At 46.3% G+C, this 25,251-nt stretch overlaps 3 protein-coding genes across 8 annotated transcripts in view; all 3 read left to right on the forward strand.

The window, feature by feature from the left end:
* The window catches only part of med14 (mediator complex subunit 14), a 12,783-nt gene extending 6,336 nt beyond the window's left edge, over nucleotides 1-6,447 (forward strand). Inside the window, exons 17-29 of one of the 3 annotated variants that reach the window (XM_068572702.1) lie at nucleotides 1-91; nucleotides 188-334; nucleotides 696-940; nucleotides 1,410-1,679; nucleotides 1,894-2,143; nucleotides 3,291-3,413; nucleotides 3,643-3,819; nucleotides 3,986-4,224; nucleotides 4,324-4,503; nucleotides 4,591-4,698; nucleotides 5,087-5,212; nucleotides 5,312-5,501; nucleotides 5,645-6,447. The exon at nucleotides 1-91 is cut by the window's left edge and continues 70 nt beyond it. In XM_068572702.1, the coding sequence (XP_068428803.1) occupies nucleotides 1-91; nucleotides 188-334; nucleotides 696-940; nucleotides 1,410-1,679; nucleotides 1,894-2,143; nucleotides 3,291-3,413; nucleotides 3,643-3,819; nucleotides 3,986-4,224; nucleotides 4,324-4,503; nucleotides 4,591-4,698; nucleotides 5,087-5,212; nucleotides 5,312-5,501; nucleotides 5,645-5,718 (2,220 nt within the window). In that variant the 3' untranslated portion in view covers nucleotides 5,719-6,447. The remainder of the gene's footprint in view (nucleotides 92-187; nucleotides 335-695; nucleotides 941-1,409; nucleotides 1,680-1,893; nucleotides 2,144-3,290; nucleotides 3,414-3,642; nucleotides 3,820-3,985; nucleotides 4,225-4,323; nucleotides 4,504-4,590; nucleotides 4,699-5,086; nucleotides 5,213-5,311; nucleotides 5,502-5,644) is intronic. The other 2 variants (XM_068572703.1, XM_068572704.1) reach the window with 2 other exon arrangements.
* Nucleotides 6,448-6,963: 516 nt separating this feature from the next.
* On the forward strand, nucleotides 6,964-10,138 carry si:ch211-218d20.15 (uncharacterized). Its single transcript, XM_068572803.1, has 7 exons — nucleotides 6,964-7,459; nucleotides 7,744-7,862; nucleotides 8,277-8,405; nucleotides 8,513-8,615; nucleotides 9,265-9,383; nucleotides 9,473-9,618; nucleotides 9,690-10,138. Exons 1-7 carry the CDS (start codon nucleotides 7,399-7,401, stop codon nucleotides 9,796-9,798), a joined length of 786 nt encoding a protein of 261 aa, XP_068428904.1. The 5' UTR covers nucleotides 6,964-7,398; the 3' UTR covers nucleotides 9,799-10,138.
* A 782-nt stretch (nucleotides 10,139-10,920) lies between these two features.
* On the forward strand, nucleotides 10,921-24,962 carry si:ch211-269e2.1 (cohesin subunit SA-2). 4 transcript variants are annotated; one of them, XM_068572775.1, is made up of 32 exons: nucleotides 10,921-11,252; nucleotides 11,401-11,500; nucleotides 12,422-12,509; nucleotides 13,223-13,387; nucleotides 13,550-13,646; nucleotides 13,755-13,831; nucleotides 13,903-13,974; nucleotides 15,077-15,281; nucleotides 15,598-15,749; nucleotides 15,829-15,902; nucleotides 16,009-16,132; nucleotides 16,252-16,350; nucleotides 16,521-16,600; nucleotides 16,707-16,814; nucleotides 16,961-17,081; nucleotides 17,172-17,289; nucleotides 17,659-17,762; nucleotides 18,111-18,203; nucleotides 18,311-18,397; nucleotides 18,497-18,706; nucleotides 18,965-19,047; nucleotides 19,174-19,261; nucleotides 19,374-19,454; nucleotides 20,305-20,397; nucleotides 20,509-20,683; nucleotides 22,128-22,264; nucleotides 22,819-22,920; nucleotides 23,063-23,214; nucleotides 23,315-23,443; nucleotides 23,531-23,721; nucleotides 23,808-23,883; nucleotides 23,964-24,962. In XM_068572775.1, exons 2-32 carry the CDS (start codon nucleotides 11,451-11,453, stop codon nucleotides 24,097-24,099), a joined length of 3,567 nt encoding a protein of 1,188 aa, XP_068428876.1. In that variant the 5' UTR covers nucleotides 10,921-11,252; nucleotides 11,401-11,450; the 3' UTR covers nucleotides 24,100-24,962. The 4 variants fall into 4 exon arrangements, 3 of the variants coding, with proteins under 3 accessions (XP_068428876.1, XP_068428875.1, XP_068428877.1); XM_068572774.1 differs by having other exon boundaries at nucleotides 13,550-13,831; XR_011077311.1 differs by lacking the exon at nucleotides 23,964-24,962 and having other exon boundaries at nucleotides 13,550-13,831; nucleotides 23,547-23,721.
* Nucleotides 24,963-25,251: the final 289 nt, after the last annotated feature.

Consider the following 25,251-nt stretch of genomic DNA (forward strand, 5'->3'; position numbering starts at 1 on the left):
TTCCGACTGCAGGGCAGGAACAACCGAACCTGGGTGGCCGAACTGATGCTGGCCAACTGCCCTCTCAACAGCACGCACAGCAAAGAGCAAGGTACACACACACACCACATGCAGTGTGTTCCCAGTCCGTCACTGAAAGTTTACAAAGTGGCCTGGCGTCTAAATATACTCATCTGTCCCACACAAGCCTCCACTCGACACGTGTATCTGACCTATGAGAACCCTCTGTCGGAGCCAGTGGGCGGGCGCAAGGTGGTGGAGATGTTTCTCAATGACTGGAACGCCATCAGCCAGCTCTACCAGTGTGTCCTCAACTTCTCTCGAACGCTGCCAGGTACGTGCGATGTCGACTGTGAAGCCTTAACTTGCAAGACTGCGTTACTCTTAAAATCAACCGGTATGCTGCTGGTCATTTTGCTGTCGGTCCGTGGATTTGCAATGACTAACAAACTAACTTTTGTTTTATGTACCATGTAAAACAAAATATTGTTTAATTGATTTGGTTTCAAATTTAAAACTCATATAAATCAGATTCCCTTCAGTATATTTGAACCGTGTGTGTAGAAATCTGCACATGGCTAATTACAGTTGGTGAAGGCTCGCAGTGATCAGTGTCACTCCCGCTGTGGGTCTATGCATGGCCAAAGAGGCACACTGATCTAATGCAGCTGCACATTGTGACTGCTTCCCTCCAGAGATGCCATCTTACCTGAGCCTGTTTTCAGAGGTGCGGCTGTACAACTACCGCAAGCTGGTGCTGTGCTACGGCACCACCAAGGGCAGCTCCGTCACCATCCAGTGGAACTCCAACAGCCAGCGATTCCACCTGGCCCTGGGCACCGTGGGGCCCAACTCCGGCTGCTCCAACTGCCACAACATCATCCTCCATCAGCTGCAAGAGATGTTCAACAAGAGTCCGAACGTGATGCAGCTGCTGCAGGTAATTGGCCGCCGTTATGAAACCACAGCCGTGACACATCTTCTAGGGTAGTGGTCCTCGACCTTTTTCCAGTGATTTTCCCCTGTAAATTATTGTTTCCCGGAACCAGGGCAAAGTATTTTTTGTGGAAAAAAAGATGCAATGTACCATCTGTTTCTGATTTTAATATAAAATATATAAAATTTGCTTTAAGAACTTGCACTTATATTTTATTGAATATTTATGAAATAACTATTTTTAAAGGGTTTTTGAATAGTTGTTAATTTTAATTGTATAATAATAAAAATCTCACATACCCCCTGGAGTGCGTTGCTTACCCCTATTTGTAAAATACAGTTCTGGACCTTGACTGTTCACTTGACTTCCTCCCCGGTTCTGCGTTCTCTATCCACATCCCAGACCATCTACTAATTCTTCGGTGCTTGGTGTGATTTCCTCGCTAACGTTGCAACTCATCATCTTTCCTCAGGTGCTCTCGGACACACAGGCCCCTCTGAATGCGATCAATAAGCTACCAACAGTGCCCATGCTGGGCCTGACCCAACGCACCAACACTGCCTACCAGTGCTTCTCCATCTTGCCCCAGTCGCCCACACACATCCGCCTGGCATTCAGAAACATGTACTGTATCGACATCTACTGCCGCAGCCGTGGCGTGGTAGCCATCAGAGATGGAGCTTACAGTCTTTTCGACAACACCAAGATCGTCGAAGGCTTCTACCCTGCTCCTGGACTCAAGGTATAACAGGCGTGGAGGCACAGTTGTGGTGTCGGGTACTGTCTAAACTGTCTGATTTGAGGAAAACCCTGCATTAGTTCTAATGGACATGCATCTGTAAAGTAAACTAATGGTGGATCCATCCAAAAAAAAGTAATGCAGATGAACAACTTGAACCTTTTTTGTCCATATTTTTAACATAAATGTCTGTCCTTCTCTCATATCCTCTGTCTAGACATTCCTGAATATGTTTGTAGACAGTAACCAGGATGCTCGCCGGCGCTCTGTCAATGAAGACGATAACCCGCCCTCGCCGGTGGGCGCCGATGTGATGGACAGTCTGATGAATCAGTTGCAAGCTCAGCAGCAGCCGCAAACGATGAGAGGGGGCGCGGGAGGCGTCTACCCGCCTCTCACCTCACCGCCACCCAATTACCATGCCAACGTAACGCCCTCGCCGTCCATGATGCCCACCCAGTCGCCAGGTAACGGAAAACTTTCTGTGTTTGTCCCAACATGGTGTGCGTGAATGATTTCCCATACCGTTTGTCACCCAAGCTTGTCAAGCTGACATGAAGAGTTATGCTGCTTTCACACTAAACTATTTTCTTCCATAGCTATATTGACTCTGGAAGAAATAACCCTATTTCTGCAGTATACTTGTTGTGGAAGTCCCAAAAACATTGGAACATCAAACACCCTCGCGTTTGGGTTCATAACACCATCCGTAGCCGCACACAGCTCAGTGAATTTCACCGACTTCTCCAGGAACTGCGTCTGGCTTATCTCCGAAAAAACAGTTATCCTTTCCACCATCCACCTTCGAAATAACCTCAAGTTCTGCTTTATACGTGTTGTATAAAAAAAAATTCTGTCTGAAAATTTCTACTTGCGCGAATTCGCGCCGGTCAAACGCATCAGACGTATCATTTTCCTGACGGAAAAAGCGTTTTTTTTTGCAACCTAACGCGTCTGTGCATTGACTTTGCATGTAATCTGGTCGTGCATCAAATTTGCGCCGCGTTTGATGTGAACGCAGCATTACGACCGACCAATCATTGTTTTTGAATACATCCCATTGCTGCTGTGACCCCCACCTCCATCCCCCAGCTGACTTATGCATTTCATTGCAAGAGCGAGCCGTGTGAATGTGCCTGAGAACGAGGAAGAGCAACCATGTGTGCCCATTTTGATTTTCATTTTATTTATTTATATATATATATATATATATATATATATATATATATATATATATATATATATATATATATATATATATATATATATATATATATATATATATATATATATAAAAAAACAAACATGAGGTCAGCGGCGTTTCTCATGCAACATGCACACACAGACCTCACAGCCGGAAGGGAACAAAGCATGCATTTAGTCCTGCTCCTTCCATTCCTCTCCATCTCAGCCCACCAGCCGGAGACTACAGCCCTTCCGCCCTGCTTTAGCATGTGTGTACATGCGTGAGTGTATGTGCTTGTGTGTGTGTGTGTGTGTGTGTGTGTGTGTGTGTGTGTAAGGAGAACTTGTCAACCCAAGAGTCTGACGAGTCCTTTGGTGTGTGTTTGTTTGTGTGTGTGTGTGCGCGCGTGTGTGTGTGTGTGTGTGCAGGGAACATCCATTCCTCTGGCTCCCCTAGTGGAGCTCTGAGGGCACCTTCTCCTTTCGGGCCCACCCCGTCTCCGTCTTCTCTGGGCATAGCCATGGGCCCGACCAGCTTTGCCAGTCCCCACGGTAAGCAGCAGGGTGGCCCATAAATTCTGGCCCTAGTGGAAGTTCTGGTCTTCGCGACAAGGGCTGGAATGGGTTTCACTAAACAGTTTCGCTTGGCACTGCAGACTATATGACCAAGTGGCCTGTGGTCAGTATGCCCACGGTGCTGTATTTGTTTGACTGTGTTTTTTTTGTTGTCGTCAAATAAGTTGTTATTTCGTTGCTGATGGCTGTTCCTCCCTCCCCATAGGTGCTCTGGACCCCAGCTCTCCATATGCCATGGTGTCGCCCAGCCATAGAGGCCAGTGGCCAGGCTCACCCCAGGTCTCAGGGCCTTCTCCTGGGGCTAGGATCCATGGCATGTCCCCTGGTAACCCATCGCTGCACTCGCCTATCCCCGACCCTCATTCTCCACGTGCCGGGACCAGTAAGTACTCGCACCTAGTTTGGCACTTATTTACTTGCTTGTTACGTAATGTTACTACACTAATATGTCTGCAGCAAGATGACATCGTCTGAGACGTCAGCGTAGCTCGATTCAGATTTTTGTGTGTTTCCCTACAACTTCTTTCTCTCTCTCGTTTTTGGTGTAGGTTCACAAGTCATGCCTACCAGTATGCCTCCCCCCCGTAAGCTACCTCAGCGCCCCTGGGCTGCCTCCATTCCCACCATCCTCACCCACAACGCCTTGCATGTACTTCTGCTCCCCTCACCTACTCCTTGCCTGGTGCCGGGCCTGGCAGGGAGCTACCTCTGCTCGCCACTCGAGCGTTTTCTGGGGTCGGTCATCATGAGACGGCACCTTCAAAGGATCATCCAGCAGGAGACTAACGTAAGTACTGCGCACGATTGGAGAGATAATTCCTTGGTGGTGGTTGTGTGTGTGTTCTGCTCTCCTCTCACGTCCCCTTCTCTTTCCACTCTCCTCCAGTTAGCCATTGTGAACTCCAATGAGCCGGGCGTGATAATGTTTAAGACCGATGTACTCAAGTGCCGCGTAGCTCTCAACCCAAAGAACTATCAGACGCTGCAGCTTAAAGTCACTCCCGAAAACACAGGTCCCTGGTCCCAGGAGGAGCTTCAGGTCCTGGAGAAGTTCTTTGAGACGCGGGTAAGAGAAAGCATTCATAGAAAAAGACATGCCTGCACTGACGACGTTAATATTCCGTTGATTCATCTGCCGTCGTCCTTTTGCTAGGTTGCTGGTCCTCCCTTCAAATACAACACTCTGAATGCCTTCACAAAGCTGCTCGGGGCGCCCACTAACATCCTGAGGGACTGTGTGCGCATTATGAAGCTCGAACTGGTGGGTAGCTGTTTCTTTTTTTACGAGCGGTAGTTACAATGTATTGAATCATGCTTGTGTGTGAGCCCCCTCAGTTTATTTGTTGCTGTTTTTTAAAGAATTTTGATTCATATAGAAAACGACTAAAATTGCTCTCTGCAGAATCCACAAAAATGTATGAAAATGCAAACTTTAGTTCCCAGCTGGCGAACAACAGAGGAAACATTTCAACAAGATAACAAAAGTACACAAAATGCTCTGAAAAACTGCTTTTTGTACTGCTGTGTAGTAGAGAAATGTATTTTTGTGTAAACAAGACCGCCTTTCCTTTCCTTAAATACAGCCCTTAGAATTGCCTCTGTTTGAAAGGTATTACATATACATCTGTATATATTGTCGTTTTTTGCAGTTCCCTGACCAAGCCGCTCAGCTGAAGTGGAACGTCCAGTTCTGCCTCACCATCCCTCCCAGTGCCCCACCCATCGCCCCTCCTGGAACCATCGCGGTGGTGCTTAAGTCCAAGATGCTGTTCTTTGTAAGTTTCCACAGCGCCTCCACATTTGCTCCCTGTAGCATCCTTTTTGTGAAACAGCCTTGACCCTGTATGTTGTTTTTTTGTTGGTTTGCCTCACAGTTGCAGCTGACTCAGCGTATCCCAGTGCCCCAGGAGCCGGTGAGCATCATCGTGCCCATTGTGTACGACATGTCCACCGGCCTCACGCAGCAGGCAGACATCCCCAGACAGCACAGCTCCTCTGGCGCCGCAGCGCTCATGGTCTCCAATATCCTGAAGCGGTTCAATGAACTGCACCCAGCCCGACAGGGTGAGACTCGCACGCCGAACAAACACTGAAGGATTTGCCTCGTCCAAAAAGCGGGATCAAATCTGCCGAACTAAAACTCGTGTCAACTGGATATTCACAAATGTCCTTTCTAACGCTGGGGTATTTTTCTGTCTGTCTTTCAGGCGAGTGTACGATATTTGCGTCTGTTCACGAGCTGATGGCCAACCTCTCTCTACCCCCCGGCACTCGTCAGTAGAAACGACACACTCAAGAGTCCTGGAAGTCAACCAATAGTCCCTTTTGAGACCGAGGACGGGTCCATCTCTGAGCTAAGAAGGAAAAGGAACGCAACAGCTGTGGTCCCAAGATGTCAAAATCCAGCCCATCTCACTTTCTGCTTCAGCTACTGGACTATTGACCCAATAGGGAAATACTGTTATAAAAAGAATTTAATGATGTACAGTTGTGGACCACAGTCTTTATTCTTGATAGGAGCTCACAAACAAGATTTGCTGTTGAGGTAGATCACGAGGAGAGGGGAAATATAAATGTTATTTTTTTTTCCCTCCAGGTGCACTTGTAAACAAGATTATCTATTGAAATTGAGGTTGTTTACGAAAATATGTATTATAATGTATATTTGAGTGTTGAGCAGAATCAGGTGAGTTAGTTTTTGCTAGAGAATTGTCTTCAGTTTTTCCTCTTTTTTTTCTTTTTCTAATGCCAGACTGATATTATTTTAATATCAGGAGATATATTCCTTAGCACACTATTTAAATGTTTTGTTTCCTTTACTTTGCCAAGATCTCTGCATTTTTATTTCACACTTTCACTTTGGATACTGTAAAAACTGTGACAAACTTTATAAGCCAGTTGTATTTTATTAAGACCCATTTTGAGTCCTGATTGGGGATTTGAGAATTCTTGTCTGACTTTGCTATTTAATAAACCAAGCCCAGAGTTGGTTTGTTTCAAGGATCATCAACTGGCCGCATTAAACAAATTGGATCATTTACTGAAGTAAAAAAAAAAAGCTACACACTACACTATATACAAATACTATATTTGAAGTAAATGTCCCACTGTGACAATTCAGGGGTTATTCGATCAACATGACATTTTAAATCATTTTTCCAGCAAAAAGGTTGGCTACTTCAAGGATTTGCCACTTCAAATAATTTTTCAATATGTTTTGACAGCATGTTGCCCAAATGATCAATTGAGGAAGTGGCAACCCTAGAAAAACAAGTTTTGGCATAATGAGTACAACAATTCCCTTTCAAATAGTGGACTGTAGGTATGAAGCGGTGTGAACTGACAATACAAAGCAACTGCAGTACTCCACCTCTTTAGCCCGTGGTGGTCTTTGTGAGTCCTGCATTAAATCCGTAGAGAACCGGCTTTGCATCCTCCCCAAGTGATGCTGCCACCACCATCCCTAAAACATGACATCATTCAGACTGGCCCCGGGAAGGGGGCGTTCAAAACTGCAAATCACGGACCGTGACTGCACGGCTGCCGTTGCAAAGGGCGTGGGCATTGTTTAGTTTTTTTTTATGTGATGATATTACATAGCTGCATGGATCCTCCGGGTGTTGGGGATGTATTCTTCACCTGGCGGCTGCGTGTGAGCGTCCGCACCTGCGGGGAAAGCGGAACAAATTGCGGACGAAGAGACGCCGCATCGGCTTTTTCACGCAACTCCGGCCGAACGTTTGACCCGCGAACGCAACGCCCCTCGCGATGGATTTGGATACTTCCCGGCAAAATGTCATAAGATACAAATAAAGAGACCTGTATCTGTCTCCCCCACCCCTTATTCGTCTTCCCTGTATCCTCAACTGGTGACGTTGCTTCTGCGGAGCCCCTTATGGCTGTTATCCGCGCTGCCAGTTGAGAATAGCGAGATAACCACACAGCCGGGTTTGAGTCCGATATGGCGGCGAGCACGTCCGAGCCGCTCTGCCAGCCGTGCGTTTACCACGAAGCGTTCAAAGGTAAGTCCAAGCGCTGCACACTTATTATTTGTTTTTCAAATGTCGGGCAGTATACGCCTTCATATCTTCCTGGTGCTCGGTATTGCGCGCAGAAACGGGCCGCGTCTCGTTTCAACGCGCTGACCACTCCCCTTCGGTCACTGTAACAAGTCCTCCATCCTTCCTGTAGGACCTGTAGGATAGATGACGCATGCCCCCCTCCACCCCCAACCTTCTGTGAGTTTGTGTTACTTTATTAAAGGGAGATGACATCAGCCTACTGATTTGATTTGCTGTGTGCTCAGTGGAGCTGCAGGTGAGGAGACCTCTGATGCCGGTCCAGCTGAGTCCGGAGCAGGTGGGCCTGGAGATGTTGTGTCTTTGCGGGCAGCTGGACCTCCTCATCAGGGCACAGATGCAGCAGGTAGAGTTGACCCCGAGTTAACCTAAACACATCGCTGACAGAGATCACATTTAAACTGCACCTTGTGTTCCGATTTCATCATGGTCTGTCTTAACTGTCAAGAAAGTTGATGCAAACCCTTCAATAGGAGAAACCCTCATCAGCAAAACAAGTTAAAAAATCTGCCCTGCTTTTTGCCTTTGGGATTTACAACAGCCCTCTAAAGGCCACCTTACACTTACGAAAGTCACTTCCAGCTCGAGCACGATTATATGCATCTTGTTCCAATATGCCAAAACCCATGAACTGGTCTCAGGTCCATTGTGAAGTCTGTCCTTCTGTTCATGAAGCTTATTACATCATTCTCTGCGCCAACACGCCTCCTCTTTTTGTTTAATCCGGCGATGTTATCCTCTGCGGTGTTTGTGTTTCCAGTTCCAGGAGCAGTTGGGACAGGGCTGTAGCCCAGAGGAGGCAGACACTTTCCAGGCTCAGGGGTCTGAGATTCTCGACCAGATGCTGCAGTGCCTTGAACATCTACCAAAGCCCATGCCCCAGCTGGAGGTACACCGTCCGACGATAGAGTCCAAATAAAGTGTTCACGGCACGCGCCTCCTTAAAAGGGGCTTGAATTCATGCTGTGAAAGCTGAGGGCTCGTGTGTTTCCTCAGGACTACCTGGACATGGTGGGTCTGTCAGTAATGTTCCCCCGGGTGGAGGTGTTCCTCATTCAAGGCAGCCCCGTGGACATGCTGGAGAGGCCGCCGATGGACGGTAGGAGGAGGAGGAAAAGGATGAAGACGCATATTTCTTTTTTTATGCATAGAATTGAAAACGAATGTCAAATATCAAAGGCTTTTATTCTGGCTGGGATTCAGTTCAAGAGACGTCCAAAAAACAAGTGCAAAACTGTCAAAATACATGTGGTTTCTAATTTAGAAATATGCATATTGTATCTTTCTGTTCTGTATTCATCTCAGCTTTAGCGCCTAGCCAGCGATGGGATTTTAACTACTTTAACAACTTCAAGCAATTGTACTTTACTCAAGTGTTTCCATTCAACGCAACATGATACTTAAAATACACTAAGCTTCAAAGGCAAATATATATTTGACTTTTTACTTTGAAAGCTTCAATTACGATTCACTTTGCGAAAGGAAGATTTCACACACAACACACAAGATTGCCTCATGGTCCCTTGTTATAGATTTAACTGATAAAACCAGTAGTTTATTAAAAAAAAAGGTTTAAAATTGGCTCCTCCTTGACTTTACATTAAATGTATACACACTATTAAACATTCACATTATTCTTCTCGACAAGCACATTCGGCTGATCACGCTCTTGTGCTTATATGTACGAGTTTCAATGTGGGACCCCGAAGAAATTGACTAACGTGAGCCGATGCTTCTTCCACCTACAGAATACTTCTCCCACATCGCCAGACTGAACCAGCTCCTGGTGCTGAGTCAGCAGCTAGAGGAAGACATCAGGCATCTTGGAAGTCACAAATACATTGCCCACCAGCTGTCGGTCATCTATGTGAGGAGAAAACATTCCTATCGTGCATCGACTGCTCTGTCTTTGCCCCACTGTACTTTTTAAAGTGGCTAATTTTCTTCTCCTCGCAGCAAGTCGTCAGCTCTTTTAGAGGAATTCAGGCTTTCTCCGAAATGAAGAAAGACATCGAGGCCAACTTCAAACAGATGAAGCAGTCTCTGGCGGTGGAGGAAGGCTCCAGGCACGAACCTCAGCTGGCCGCTCACTACATCAACTGGTGAGTTAAGAGTCCGAGTGTTAAGTTGATGCTGATGCTGAGTGCTGATGTGAATCCTGCTCCCCGTGTAGGATCTTAGAGCTGACTCAGAGCTTAACATCGGTGGTGTTGACGCTGCCGGAGGAGCTCACGGACGACCTTGAGCAGGCCGTGACCTTCGCGTCCCAGTTCCTGTCCTGACTCTCCTCCCCCTTGCCCCCCCAAACAGACGCCTCTGCACCTCTGACTCCTGATGCTCTGAGGCTCTCAATGTACTGGTGTTGTCACGACTGTAAGAAAGGTGCTACGTTGTTCATTCAATCGGTGGGGTTGGATGCTCCATTGACAAATCATCTAGGTTTTTTTATACCCCCCCCCCCCCCACTCCACTCCCCTGAATGTGGTCCGTATTAGTCCCCTGTCGTGAGTCAGTTGGAGATGAATGTGATGTATGAATCCCTCTTTGCACTACTGTTATATCTACTGTCATGCTTTATTTTTTCTTTTTTTTTTTACCTGAAGTGGAATAATAAAATTTAACACAAATTAGGGGAATGTGTTTGTGTCATCCCTGTTCCGAGCACATGTGATGATCATAAAGGACAGAGATTTAGTTTTGAGTGACGAGCTCTTACACAAATACAACTTTTCTGCCAAAGTTGCCAACAGTTAATTGAGCAATGATACTCTGTGAATATAAAATATACAAACTATATAATTGAGTAAAACAATACAACACACTAACAGTATATGAAGGGATAGTGTGCGTGTACAGTATAATATGATAAAATACCACAAGGTATTTAATACAAAATAATAAGGGTATATGTTGATGCTAATACTGTACTTTTACTTGGAACACATTATGTCTCTGAACTACTTTCATTTGCAAACGTCTATTTTTAAATTAATTTTATTGTATGATTACTCATGACTTGACAATAATAAGTAAATGGCTCCCCCTGCTGATAAATCCCCGCACAATGTTAAATCAGAAAATACCTCGACAGGTTAATTAAGGATAATCGCCGCAAACAGCGTTACGCTGAGAGCTTCTTGTAGCGGGAAGGATACAATATAATAATTTAATAAAACCCTGTGATGCTACATGGGGCCGCCTCCTGTTTGCAGACTTCCTCGTGTCTCATGCGCCTTACGGATGTTTACATTATGCAGAAAAACAAACCGGACGGGCCCGTCTGTCTGTCTGACAGCCGCCGAGGGGGCGGGACTAAAAGTTGAGTGACGCTTTAGTTATGAACCAATCGCATGCGTTCACTGTGGTTCGCCAGCCAATCAAGACGCGCGCTGGGCTGATCCCGACAGCTTGACTGTGAGAGCCGTGGAAGAAAAAGAAGGAGGGATATTCGCGGTGGAAAACGTTTTATTAAAAAATATTTATATATTTAACGTGTCAGCCTTCGGATTCAACATAAGATATACGTGAACACTGAGAAAGGGTAAATCAATGTGAAAAGGGTGAGTTTGAAAAGTTTCGAAGAGGCGACAGACCCGTCTATTTACCTGTCCGTCATCTTAGTTGCGACGTGAACACACCGCAGGGCTGCTTCAGGGACCCGTGTCCCGACGTGTCCCGACGTGTCCCGCGCTCAGGATAACGTCAGAGCCGCAGGACAGCAGCGTCAAAAATAAAAGTAAGAGTCAGTTCGTCTCTGAAAAGCTCTGCCGGAGTGTCCACGAGCAGCCTTCAAATCCCCTCTGGCAGCTCTTATTCGTTTCCGTTGCAGTAGCGGTCTGACATGCCTTCTTTATTCGTCCCCTCCTGCGTCACTGGACCTCCAGATGCAGAGAGGAACATGTGGGCCCCATGTTGAGACCTGAGGGAGGAGGCGATGATCCCGGACCCCACAGCTGCAGCCGCATCCAGGGCCACGGAGCAGGAGTAAGATCAAGATTCAACCTTGATTGATTTTTTAAAATATACAAATAATACTATAAGAAGCTTATAGTAAACTCGGATAAAAAAGAAGAGTGGTGTGGTCACGCCTGATGTTTTCGTCCTTGACAGTGGTGAAGGAAGTACTCGGATCTTTAGTGCTTTAGTAAGTAAAACTAGCAACATCATAGTGTAATAATACACTTAAAATCTTACAAGAGTATTATTACACTGTGATGTTGCTAGTTTTACTTACTAAAGAACTGACAAGCGTCTTGTTACAAGTCCAGCATTCTACATCGAGTAGAGGTGCAAGAAGTATTTCCTGCTACATGTACTTTAAAGTATCAATAAGTAAAAGCACCTCCTTTTGCAAAAATTATCATTTTAAAATCTGGAGTATTCAAGCTCCAAGATGCTTAAAGATGCTTAAAACATTGTTGTGCACACAATTCGGACACACAAGTCATTGTAAAATAATAATACTAATAAAAAAATACATTTTAGGATTTGGAATAGAAATCCCAGTAGGTCTAATCAGCAACATAACCTGGGCATTTTAGCCCTTTAATCTATAACAATGTATATTTCATAAATTGATCATGCTTTGTTAGTGAATTCAAAGGAACGAGCAGTTACATAAATGCAGTGACGTAAAAGGTACACTATTCCTATCTGCAATGTAGTGGAGTAAAACTAAGTATAAAGGGATCCAAAGCACAAGTAACTATAAATAATAATAATAATGCATTTATTTATATATTATTTTTGAATGGTACTCATAGAACATAGAGCACACAATCACACAAAAAAAGTTAACTGTCCTCACGTTCACTACTTGAGCTTGTGCGCTTGAAGCCACTGGCACTTGAACACCAAACTTGACGTTCTGGTCTCGTGATCATATCCAATGTCTTGACTCCCCAGTAAGAACCCTCACGACGAGGCAAACTCCTCCGGGGCCATCAATCAATCGGAGGACGAGTCGGGGAACGAGAACAGGCAGAAGAGTGCAGTAAGTGTTTTTCTGTCCGTCAGTGAGCGGGCGGGTCTAACAGGGCCCGATAGCGACAGGAAGAGCACCGCTAGTTAAGGCATTCAGGCACAACCCAACAGTGCCTTCTTGGTGATATTGTATCTTTAAATATGAACTGTTGATTTGATAATATGAGTGACGAAACGATAAGTTAATAGATAAATTCTTTTTTGACATTTCACTCTTTTAAATGCAAAAATGCCAAATGTGAGGACTCGCTGCTTTTCTTCGTCAGATATGATAGTCAAGTGAATATCTATGAGTTTTGGTCGTTTTAAGACGTCACGTTGGACTGTGGGAAGTTCTGACGAGCTTTGTTATCTGACACTTTACAGACAAATCACGTATTTGAGTATTTAAGAAAATGATTGAGAAAATAATTATGAGATTAATTCATCATGAAAATAATCATTAGTTGCAGCATTAGATATTGTCATACTCATCAACGCCGTTATTTCCCCACTGATGAAGCTGAACCTCCCTTTGAATCATTGACAATAGATAAAAAAAGAGACACCACGTGTTGAAAGTTGCTGACGCCAGAGGAGTGAAGCGTCTCGCGAACGACTGCCTATCTCATATCCTCGAGCTGCTTCAACGTCAACGTAGAATCTCTCTCGTTAGAAACGTGTATTTGGCCCCGTTTTTAAAAAACTCACATCTTCACCGCCGCTCGTTTCGAAAACCCGCAGAGGCGAAGGAAGCGACCACACGAGGGCTCCGAGAATGTCAAGCGCAAAAGTGCCCGAGCCGGCCGCGGCGGCGCTGGCGGCGCGGGGGGCAGCCGGGGCAAACGGAGACGCGTGGAGGCCGTCACCCTGTTCGAGGTGCTCACCATGGGCAGGAGCGCCATGCAGGTAAGACCTCGTGAGCCGCTGCATGGAAACAATTTATGCACAAGACAAGAATGAGCCTGTATTCTGATGATAGAAACACCTGGATACAAACCAGCTGGAATTCATGAACATACAGCAAGTAAACAACAACAACTAATTGACTGTTGTTTGACGTCTGAGCAGGCGGTGATCGATGATTGGATCGAGGCTTACGGGAAAAAAAGAGACTCTTCTCTCCTCGATCTCATCAGCTTTTTCATTCAATGCTGCGGTTGCAAAGGCAAGCAGAAAACCAGCACACACACACACACACACAAACACAAACACATACACACACACACACAGAACACACACAATCAGGTATATGTTTGCCTCCTGTCTCTCCCAGGTGTGGTCACAGCAGAGATGTGTCAGAGCAAAGATGACAGTGAAGTCATGAGCAAGATGGTAGAGGAGCTGGATGAGGTAAGAGGTCTTCAACCTCGGCTTCTTCCAGTGTCGGTATCAAACGTAACGCTGTGTACACTTTGCTTCAGGATGCTGGTCTGCAGTATAAGAAGTTCCTGGCCTTTCCGTGGATCCTCACAGTCACGTGGCCCATGGACACAGTCAGTAGCACCTCCCTGCCTAATGGATTTGTTCTGACGTTTGAATTTTATTTTGGCTTCATGACAGTCAGGTTTATAACAGTGATCATCATGTCAGTTAATGGCATTATTATATTGTTTTTTAAAATCTTTTTTACCCAGATTTCACATTAGTTACTACCAAAGTAGAAACTACTCTTCCTTGGGTGCGCACAAAAACACACACTACATCACACTATGAAAACAAATATTTAATTAAAATCTAAAAAACAAAGGCCAAAAGCGGATACGCTAACCAAAACAACAAAAACAATAAATCAACAACAATAAAACCACAAATGACAATAATATCAACAAATGACAACAAGTCAAAAAAATGTCAACAAAAAATAAAGAAAAATATGCAAACTAAAAAAATAATGTCAACAACGGTATAACTTACAATGCTAATAACAACTCAAATACAAGCACCCACACCTAAAATAAAAAACGCACACTTAAAAACAACTAAAAACAGCAGCAGCACCATTCAAAAATACATATATTATGCAGGAAAACGTGTTTGATTTGGAGATACAAATAAAAATAACTCAGAATCCCTCGTATGATGTCTATTCCCTTCATAAAAAATACTCAATTGAGACGATGGACACTTTTTATTCCTAATTATTTGAACTCGACTGCAAGCTGTTCACAGCCTAAATATTGCGCAGCGACACTGGAGGAGTAAAGATGGCGTGATACAATCAGGCTCTACCGTGTTAATACGACTTAATGCTGCTGTATTCTTCTCACCTGTTTGTTTCTTCTTCTGTGTTCGCCGGAGCACTGAAGGGACACAATTTCTCTCCCCTGTTCAGTACTTCATATGGAGAGCAATTCTCCCTTGACCTTTGAGGATGACCAACTTCTTTCTTTCTTTGCTTCTAACTGAACTGATATCCAATTGGTTTAAGCTCCAGCGTGACCCCTGACTCGTCCCAACATACTCCTCCGCCTCCAGGAAAGTAAAGATGCCAAATATCGAAGTGACTCTCTTCTCTAACCTCCAAGTATTTGTTGCCCTTTCAAAGTGCTTTTTTCTCTCTCTCCGCTTCCTTCTCCTCCCCCTCCCTCACTGTAGGACAGTGTGGAGTATCCTCTGACTCAGCCCGGACCGTACGGCCGCTGGTTCCACTCCGAATTCTGCGACTTTGTGGCGGTGCTGGTGGCTCGGTGTCAGCACAGCGTCGTCTTCGACAGCTACCTGATGACCACCCTCATCTCTCTGCTCACGGAGCTGTCGGACTCCTACGTGCGGCCTTTCAGACACACCTGCACGCTAGCGGGTAAGGAGTAGAAAAAACACAGAGACACACACAGGTTGGTGTGAGAGGGGGTGATACGCGGTGGGCCAGCTCCCGCCTACAAGTCTGGGTGCAGGGGGAAAAAAAAAACCCTGTGAGAAAAAGATAAGAAAACTGAATACAAGGAGACAAAAGAAGGAGGGGAAAAAAAGGGATGTGCACTCCATTAATGCCGTCCGGTCGCCTCCATCCTGCCGTATATTGTTAGTAATGATGGTGATAATCACACACACACACACACACACAATCGATAAACTAATCTTCCTTTGGGGCTTTGGTTTGTGACGTCCCTGACTAGCGGTGAAGCTGCTGAGCTCCCTGGTGGCCGTGGCCCTGAGCCTGAGCGTCGGCATCGAAAACAGTCAGAAGCTCTACCAGGTGCAGAAGACCAAGCCCGTGAGGCAGAGGAGCCCGCCGCAACTGGAAAGGATACAGAGGAAGATCGCGGAGGTAATGACCGGCACCACTCAGCATCGGCAGTATCTGACGGCATTTATCTAAGTGACGCGTGACCCCCGTGCCCTTCAAGCTGCGGGAGAAGAGGGCGGAGATAGAGAGCATGATGGACGTCATCTTCAAAGGGATCTTTCTCAAGAGATATCGGTGAGTGTTTCTCTTTTGGTCTTAGAGTGCATATACTTCAGTGCGGACCTGATTGTGTGTGTGCGTGTGTGTGTGTGTGTGTGTGTGTGTGTGTGTGCGTGTGCAGCGATGTGCTTCCAGAAATCCGCTCCATCTGCATGGAGGAGCTGAGTTTGTGGATGAAGCTCTACAGTTCCGCGTTTCTCAACGACAGCTACCTCAAGTACATGGGCTGGATGATGCACGACAAGGTAAACGACGGCGAACGCAATGTGCCGCTACGCCGAGATGGCACAGACGTATAAGGTCCGGATATTTTTTGGTGAAAAATACAACCTCTCAGAATGTAGACAGACTGCCGCTGTTGCAGGTCCCGGACGTGCGTCTCAAGTGCGTGTTAGGCCTCCAGGGCTTGTATGGCGATCCTCCGCTCCTCCCTAAGCTGGACCTGTTCACCACCCGCTTCAAGGTAAGCAATTCTGCCTCAAGGAGCATTCACGTATTATGACCACCAGGGAGCAGAGGAGAAACTGAAATATAAAATTCAGTATCCACTGTTGCATAAAGTATGAAGGAAGTTTCCTATTCACACACGACGTGCCTGTAGAAGTGCGCGCGCGCTCACGTTTTGTCCTCCAGGCCCGGATGATCTCCATGACCCTGGACAAGGACGGCGAAGTGGCGGTGCAGACCATGAAGCTGCTGCTTCTCGTCTCCAAGTGAGTCGCCACGCCTTTGTTTTTTCTCTCAGTCGTTTTCCAATCAATCCCGTCATGCTCTCCGACTACATCCCGTGGCATCAAAACCCCTTTCTGACCCGCCCAGAGCGTCCGACGGTGCGCTCGGCCCGGGGGACTACAAGCAGCTGCTCCAGTTCGTCTTCTCCTCGCAGCGTCCCCTCGCCGCCGCCGCTGGGGAGCTGCTCTTCGCCCGGTGCGTTCATCTCCATCACTTGGAAAAGTGACAAAACAAAAGCGCGTATTTAATTACTGTGATTTGTCTAAATGCGGCCATTTCTCTCTCTCTCTCTCTCTCTCTCTCTCTCTCTCTCTCTCTCTCTCTCTCTCTCGCTATTTTAGGGTTCTCGACACCGAAGCGCGTGCGTCTGATACTCAGGAAGAAATAAACGCGGAGGCGGCACACGAGCGGCAGGCGTCGGCCAGACTGAGGGCTCTGCTGCACTTCTACCAGAAGTCTGAGGTGGAGGAAGCTAAACGCGATACGAGCCTCCCGTTTGAACTGAGCAAAAATGTCTGAGGGAGGGACCAACTTGTCTCTGTCGTCTTTCAGCTGCACAAGCATGTGGTGTACCTCGTGGACAGTCTGTGGGACTGTGCTGGAGACCTGCTGAAGGACTGGAACACACTGACGTCTATACTGCTGCAGGACGCCTCCCCACACGGCCCAGGTGAGAGGGATGTTGTATGAGGTTAGAGGTTATAGGCTCAGTTTGAATAGACACAATAAACACATTTCTGTGCTTCTTTTGTCTCCATGTATGTTTCAGCACTTCTACATGTAACAACACGAAACATATTTTGTTCAATTGTCATCTGTTAAAGGGATTCAGAGCTCCTAATTTCTACATTCACAGATTATTAGTTTTTTATTTAATGTGATGGTTTATTTCCAAGTCGCCTCATAACAGCCTCGTGTACATTTCCACCACAGACATCGGTGATGGACATTCTTAATTCATCTTGAGGGGGAAGTCACATACATTAAGTCCGTAGCGGTCATCTTGTGTGTGTTTGTGTGTGTGTGTGCGTGTGTGCAGGTCTCACCCAGGCAGAACAAGCGGTGGTTGTGGAGATCTTGGTTGCTTCGGTGCGTCAGGCCTCGGAGGGACCGGCGCTGGCAGGAAGGAGTGGAGCCAAGAAGGTCAGTGGGGATGGAGTCCTGCATTCAACACCCTACTACTGTTTTATTGAAATGAAATCCTCTGCTGAATTTAGAAGGGAAGCAACTCACAAACCAAAACTTTTAGAAACCACCGGTTGAATCTTGAACAATTATTTGTATTTGCTAATCGTCATATGTTTGTTTTTTTAATCTGAGAAGTAACCAGTGACCAAAGCTGTGAGAAATGTATTGGAGTTAAAAGTACTATATTGGCTGCTGGCATGTGTAATGAGGTAGATGTAGAAAGTAGCAGAACATGGACACTACAAGTACTCCAAACCAGTTGATCCTGCTTGAATACACCAGTCTGTGTCTTCTGTGTCTCAGGTAATGAGCTCCAGGGAAAAGAAAGTCCAGGTTGATGACTGCACGAAGCTCACTGCTCATCTCCTCGTGGTGCTTCCTCAGTTACTGTCCAAGGTATGTGTTCATCCCTCACGTCAACATATTAGTCCCTCTGATTCTGTGTGAGGGACATTCAGATCTCTTTTGGCACAGGCTTGAATCCAATGGTGATGTTTGTGCAGTTTTCAGGTAGCTGTGACACCGTTGCCTCCCTGATGAAGATCCCTCAGTACTTCCTCCCCGAGTGTCACGAGGCCGGCAGCACACAGGTCGGCAGTAGATGACCTTTTGTGTGCCTTTCTTGTTACCCTTTCTTCGGTCCCGTGCGTTAAAGCTCATCTGTGGTGCTTTACCGTCCTCCTCCTCAGGCAGCATCCGGCCTGATGGCGGAGCTGGGAGCCGCTTTGGACCGCCACCCGGACCCTGACCCCGCCCTGCTGGAGGCGGCGGCCCGCACGTACCTCAGCCTGTGTGCGGAGGGGGAGGCGCCCTGGTGCTCCGTGACCCGGACCGCCAGAGACTCCCTGGTCCGGCGCTGGGTGGACCGCCTGACGGCTCTGCTGGGGGACTCGCTCCAGGTGAGGAGCTGCAGTTATGCTGCCGGGCCACTCGGGCGCTGACGCTTTCTCTCACTTCTGCAGCCTTTCACCTCTTCGGGCCTCGAGAGGCTGCATTCACAATGCTGGGCTTTTTTTTCATGAGAAAAAAAGAATCGCATGTCATGAGGGTGGCTCCCCAGAGGTCATTCCTTTTAACCCAAGAGGTGTCAAACCTGCACATAAGCAACGAGCCTTCCTCCACACGATGACCTGTCATTCTGCATTCCTCCGTTGCAGGGCGAGAGTCCGCGTTTCTCTGCTGACGGGGAGAAAACGGCGGAGATCCTGGCCACGCTGAAGAAACTCGGAGCTTTCCACAAGTGAGATGTCAGCGCCGGTCGAGCCCCCAGCATGCCCCCGTCCGTCCGTCCACGGTGTCTGTGTGTGTCTGTGTGTGTCTGTGTGTGTGTGTTTACTGGCTCTCCTTTCTCCCCGTGATCTGTCAGCTGTCACAACCTCCTCGAGTGGGACCTGTTCGGGCTGCTGTCTCCCCTGCTGTCGGCGGAGAGCGGCGAGGGCGGGGCCCCGCCCGAGGTGCCGATGCCCTCCCCACCACCCTTTTTTCTTTTAAACGCAGGTTTATTCACCGTCCTCCTGTTCTCACGTCCCTTCTCTCTCTCTCTCTCCGCACCTTTTCGCCCTGAAGGTGCTGCTGGAGGTCCTGCGCTGTCTGTCGTCCTGCATGCTCTGGTCCCTCAACACGAGCGGTGGAACTTTAAACTCCAGAGTGAGTAGCAGCGTCGGCTTCACTTTGAACTCGTGTGAATGTAGAAAGATCCTGAAATGAGACCGTTCTACGAGCAGCTGGACGGGTGAGGCTTTAGTCTCAACAAAATATCATCAAAGAATTGCAGAAGTCTTTCGTACCCTCTTCGAGTAGCGCAACGATTAAGTGGAATGAAAACAAATCCCTTGTAGAGTTATGTAATTTGAGCAAAACATGAATGTGATTTATTCACGCCTAAAAAGAGATATAAACATCTTTGCTTTGGTGAAAGAAGCTTTTTGAGGACAATAATATTCATGCGATAAAATGGATCTTTTTCTTTTCTTTCATCTCTTTCTTGATTGTCCTCACAGGAACGGCAGTAGTCGAATTAACGCAATCATTATTAGATTGACGGAAATAAATCAGCAGCTATTTCGATAATTGATTCATCATTTCGGGGATTTCATTTCTCCAGACATTTTTAAGATGTCACCTCTGAGAACCATCGAAGATTTCTTTTGTCAATTAGTCGGCATTTATGCTTTTATTTCCCATGCTGAATGACTCACTTCCAAGAAACCTGTTCGCACATCTCTGGTGAACACACAAAAGTACTGAGATGAGTCGACAAAATGAGTGTTGGTCGGCTCAGAGCTTCTTTGGGTTGAGGGAAAAATGCATAAGCTCGGTGTAGACTTGTATTTGTGATTTTGGGCTATACAAAATAAACTGAATTGAATTAAATTGAATAAACTGCACTTCCAAAGACATCCATGTTAAAAGACATTATTCTGTCCCTCTAGAAAGATGGTGCTTTAACTACTTATGTGTGTGTGTGTGTGTGTGTGTGTGTGTGTGTGTGTGTCAGGAGAAAGCTGTGTCCCAGAGGCTCCAGCTGCGTCTCTTCTGTGAGAGAGGTAATCACTGTCTCTCCCACTCTGACCACAGAGTGCAGCAGCAGGTAAACTCACGTCTCCCGTTGACTCTTTCTTTCTTTCTCTCTTTCTTCTCTTTCCTCACCTGTTCATAACCTCCTCCGCTCTTTATTCGATATGATTGTTTTGCACATCAGGCGTTCCTGGGCGTGTGCGACGTCCTGACGGCTCACTCCTACCAGCTGCAGGTGTGGGATCCCGCCTCCTTCGGCCCGCTGCTCTACACTCCCAGCCCCAAACTGCAGAGGGCGCTGTTGATCTTCGTCTGCGCGCACGTCTTCGTTGGACCAGACTGTGACGGCCAGAGCGCTGGTGAGACGCTTAACCCACGGGCGTTTGGCTTCATGTTACTTTGACATTCATTTGATTAACATGGCAGAAAAACACACATTTGTGTGAAATAAGTCATCGATCATTTGACCTCTGTGGTCGTTGAATGGTTCAAATACTTTTCTTTCATGCATAATCTCAATCTGAAAAGTATACTACAGTCAACATATACTATAGTATAATATATTATAGTATAATATACTATATTAAATGAGTGGGGTGGAAGTATAAAGTAGCAGTAAATGCTTGATGTTTAACTGTTAAAGATAAGTGTGTTGACCTACATGTGTTTTTTTTTTGTGAGTGTGACATTTGCACTCAACCACACCGCAGCTGGTGCATTCATGTACTCAAGCAGTGTGGGAGACTGAACGCACTGCAGTGTTTCACACAGCAGATGGCGCCCTCGATCTGTCCGAGCTCAGTCGTCTCCTCCTCAAACGCGGCGGCTCTCAAGCAACGACCATGCAGATATTAAATGCACGGCCACGCGTTTGGTTTAATAACTCGCCCGCCGCCCACAAAATGATCTCTGATTTCCATCCTGACCCCGTCCATTGACCCCGTAAATGTCCTCAGGACTGAAAAGGGCTGCACTCATTTCTACAAGAGGACCTCAAAGACTTTCTATTGCGAAGCAGCTTGTAAAGTTGATGCCGGCTGGTATGTGTGTGTGTGTGTGTGAGTGTGTGTGTTCCCCCTGTCCGTTCTGTAAAAAAAAAAAAAATGAAAAGAAAACGAGATTAACGTGCTGGAAACACGCACTGTTTGTCTTTGCGAAGCCGCCGCAGGAACTGCAGGTTAATCCACTCACGGCTGACTGTAACTAAAACATTGCATTATCTTTACAACAGCTCCTGCTTCCAGAGGCATATTGCATCCAAATATGGGCTCGTCCGGAGGAGTCGATGGCGGTTTCCTGGTGGGAATCTCCTAAACGTCCAACCAAATACAATACGGGATTATTGGTTTTTGAACATGCAATAAAAGAGCTATTGTTTTATTGGATTTGCCTGGTAACGGCTCTGTTATACAGATAGTGTTTTCTATTAGCTGCCGGATCAGGGATCACTCGGAGGGCGAGGGCGCTGAGTTAAATCATAAAATCAGGGCAATCTCTTTCCGTGAGAAAATTCCATTAACTCCGGCTCACCTCTGAGCCCGTTTTATTAGCCCTGTGAAAGATTGAAGCCACATGGTGTCACTACCATAACTCCGGCCTCGTGTTATCTTTGATTTCCACCTGCGAAAGCCATCGTCCTCAAAACTGACTGCGGCGCTGCGCTTTGTTCTTTCCTCCTCGGTTACATGATTTTTCGTGATTGTTCACTCACCCTCACACCCTCCTTCCCCCCCGCCCCCTTCGTTTTCCCTCCCTTTTCTCTTTCTCGACCACTTTTTCGGACCGCGTGACGCTTGGACTCAGCTGCCGAGGACTCTGAGCTGGAGCGGCTGGAGGAACTTCACAGACGCAGAAATCTGCTCGCGGCCTTCTGCAAACTGATAGTGCACGGCGTGCTGGAGATGAGCATGGCGGCGGAGGTGTTCACGCACTACATGAAGGTAAAGGTGGACTTCTTGAAGGAATAGACGGGACATTTTTGGGGGGGTATTAACTTTCCCGCTAAAATGATGCGAGAAGATTGATACCACTCTCCATGTCTGTAGGGTACATATACAAATAACAGCCGGTTAGTTTAGCTTAGCATAAATATTGTAAACGGGGTGCTGGGAATATGTTGGTTATCTTTCACGCCAAAACTAGGCGAGAACATTGACACCCCCCTACATACAAATACCAGCCGGCGGCCGCTTAGCTTAGCTTAGCGTCACGATTGGAGACAGGGGAAGAAGTCGCAAAGAAATATGTCGTCGTAAAAACACCCACAACTTTATAAACAAACACGACAATGACGTCACAATCTGTGAGCTTTTGAGCCAGGATAGCAGTTTGCGGACTCTATGCTAAGCTAAGATAGCTGACTGCTGATTTCCATTTAACGCAGAGACATCTGGAGAAGGGTATCAATCCAAAAAGTGCATTCTCCCCCAAAAGTCTGTATTTATGTAACGGTAGCATGTGCAACAGGAGCTAATCTCTACCCCTTTGTCGCTAGTACCACAACGACTTCGGAGACATCATCAAGGAGACGATGTACCGGACGAGACAGATGGACAAGATGGACAGCGCTCGCACATTGGTGCTCAGTTTGCAGCAGGTATAGTTGTTCCATATATATTTGTGTATATATATATATATATATATATATATATATATATATATATATATATATATATATATGTACATCCTGAAATATAAGCTAACCCTCGCCAGCTGCTGACGTGTGTTTTTGTCCTCAGCTGTTTGTCCGTCTGAAGCGAGAGCAGGAGGGCGGCAGCAGGGCTCACCCGGGGGTCCAGACCTTCACCAGCATCAAGGAGCTCGCCAGGCGGTTCGCCCTGACCTTCGGGGACCTCGTCAAGTTCCGCGAGTGCGTCGTCGTGATCCACAGGTCGGCCCTCGTTCGTCCCTGCTCGGGTTGGTGGTTTTTTTTTGGATGGCAAAATTGTGTCCTTAAAAGGTTTTGCGTCTGTGTGTGTTAATACGCGCAGAAACGGCATCGACTTCGTCTTCCAGGAGTTCAGTCAGACCCCTGACGCCCCGACGCCGCCGTACCTCTCCTACCTGACTATCCTCGGCGAGTTCTCCAGCAAACTCCTCAAACCGGACAAGAAAATAGTGTGAGTGCCGCGCGAAGCATAATTCATTTAAATAAAATACAACATTTCAGGCGTGGCTTTCTGAAAGTCTTGTCCTGGTCCGGGCAGGTTCTCCTACCTGCAGAAGCACACCGCGGAGCACATCGTTGACCTCAGGGAGGAGTGCTGGCAGCCGCTCATCTACTACCGAGCGTCCCTGCTGGCCGCGGCCGAAGGGGAAGATGCCGCGTCTTACGTGAGCTCCGACAGGAAGCCGTACCTGCCCGGGCGCTCCGCCTTCTCCAAAACGAAACCGGAAGGTGCTCCACCCGAACAACGAAAATCAAGCGCGGTATTTTTTTTAAGCAACCGCCGCTTCATGTGTGTACTTTTATCTATTTTTTAGAGAGCAAGTCCCCCTGCCCGTTCAGCCCCGTCGACTCCAAAGTCAGCAAAGGTCACAGGTCGAGCTTCAGTCCCAGGTGAGCGACATCATTGGTTTTATAACCCCATAGCAAGTCTCCAGCCGGCTCGTACTAATAACTCATCCGCCTCCTTTTAGCCACCAGGAGCAGACGGCCGACGCGGATCCCTTCGCCATCCCCGATGAACTTCCGGCAAAAAGGTTGAACTTCGAGGGATCCGACGCCAGCACCGGCAGCAAGGCGGAGGACGACACCGTGGACGTCGAGCTGTAACAGTTAGGAGGCCGCAGGAGAGTCCGTGCAGACATATCAGCGTCTCATTTTATTTCTTCTCCCTACAATACTCTCAATACTGGTTTAAAGAGCAGTACAGTATGTCTTGTATGTGGAAATGGTGTCAAAGGATATTCTTTATATTTGTTATAGTCAACAAATCCCATGAAAAGAACCAAAACCAGCAGGAGTGTATCCTACTATTACGTGTGCCTGATGTTTCTTCCTCCTCTGTGCCATGAACTTCAAAGTGTTGTTTGGAAAGTATTAAAAACACATCAGTGTTCCACTGGGGGACATTATCCTACATGACAACCAACATGGGAAATGTAGTCGACTTTGAATCAATGCCACATTCACCGCCCCGGTGCTGCAAATACCGACTAGAGCACCAGATATGTATTAATCCACGGCAGAAAATAGTGCCAACAAATGCACTTTTATCCCTTTTTAGTTCTTTACATTTGTGATTAGTGTTCAAAGATTCAACATTTTACAGTAGAAACCAATGGGGTTTGCTTTCATGGGGTTTGTAAATAGAAATATAATAGAATATCCTTTTTGAAATAATGTCAAACTCAAGTATATTTTATTCAGAGCAGTTTCATTAGGACCAAGTCAATATGTGTCAAGCTTGTTCCTCATTCTCCTCCATACTGTACTTGAGTGGTACTTTATTTTTACATTCTGATCACTCAGATCAAAGATTTGTCTAATTGTTTTTTAGGATTTCTGCATTATTTCCTGCCTGCCACTTTATTATCGCTCCCCATAGGATATGGTTGAGTTGAAGTTTGCCAAAAACTACTTGTGTATTGTTGTAAATTAATTTAAATAATAAAATATAAATAGTCCAAGCATTACATTTTGCCAAGCTGTAATTTTTAAATATATATATTTTTAATTTATTTTATTTTATCATCTTTCCAGTGGTTTTCAGTAAACATATCAAACCCAGTTTTCACTCGATGGATGAAATCAAACTGCACATTCCTGTTGGCGTTCCATTAACCAAGGCTTTATTATTAACTTAATGAAAAGCAAACATTTTAAAATTGGTTCCTTTTGTCAAAAGTACATTCAAAATAAGTACTTGATAACATAGAAAAAAAAAGAATTTTGTCTCAAAACTATTTTCCCAAATCATTTACA

This window comes from Clinocottus analis, unplaced genomic scaffold (assembly GCF_023055335.1).
Source record: "Clinocottus analis isolate CAN_PGR_092001 unplaced genomic scaffold, fCliAna1.0.p SCAF_12, whole genome shotgun sequence".
Lineage (NCBI taxonomy): Eukaryota > Metazoa > Chordata > Actinopteri > Perciformes > Cottidae > Clinocottus > Clinocottus analis.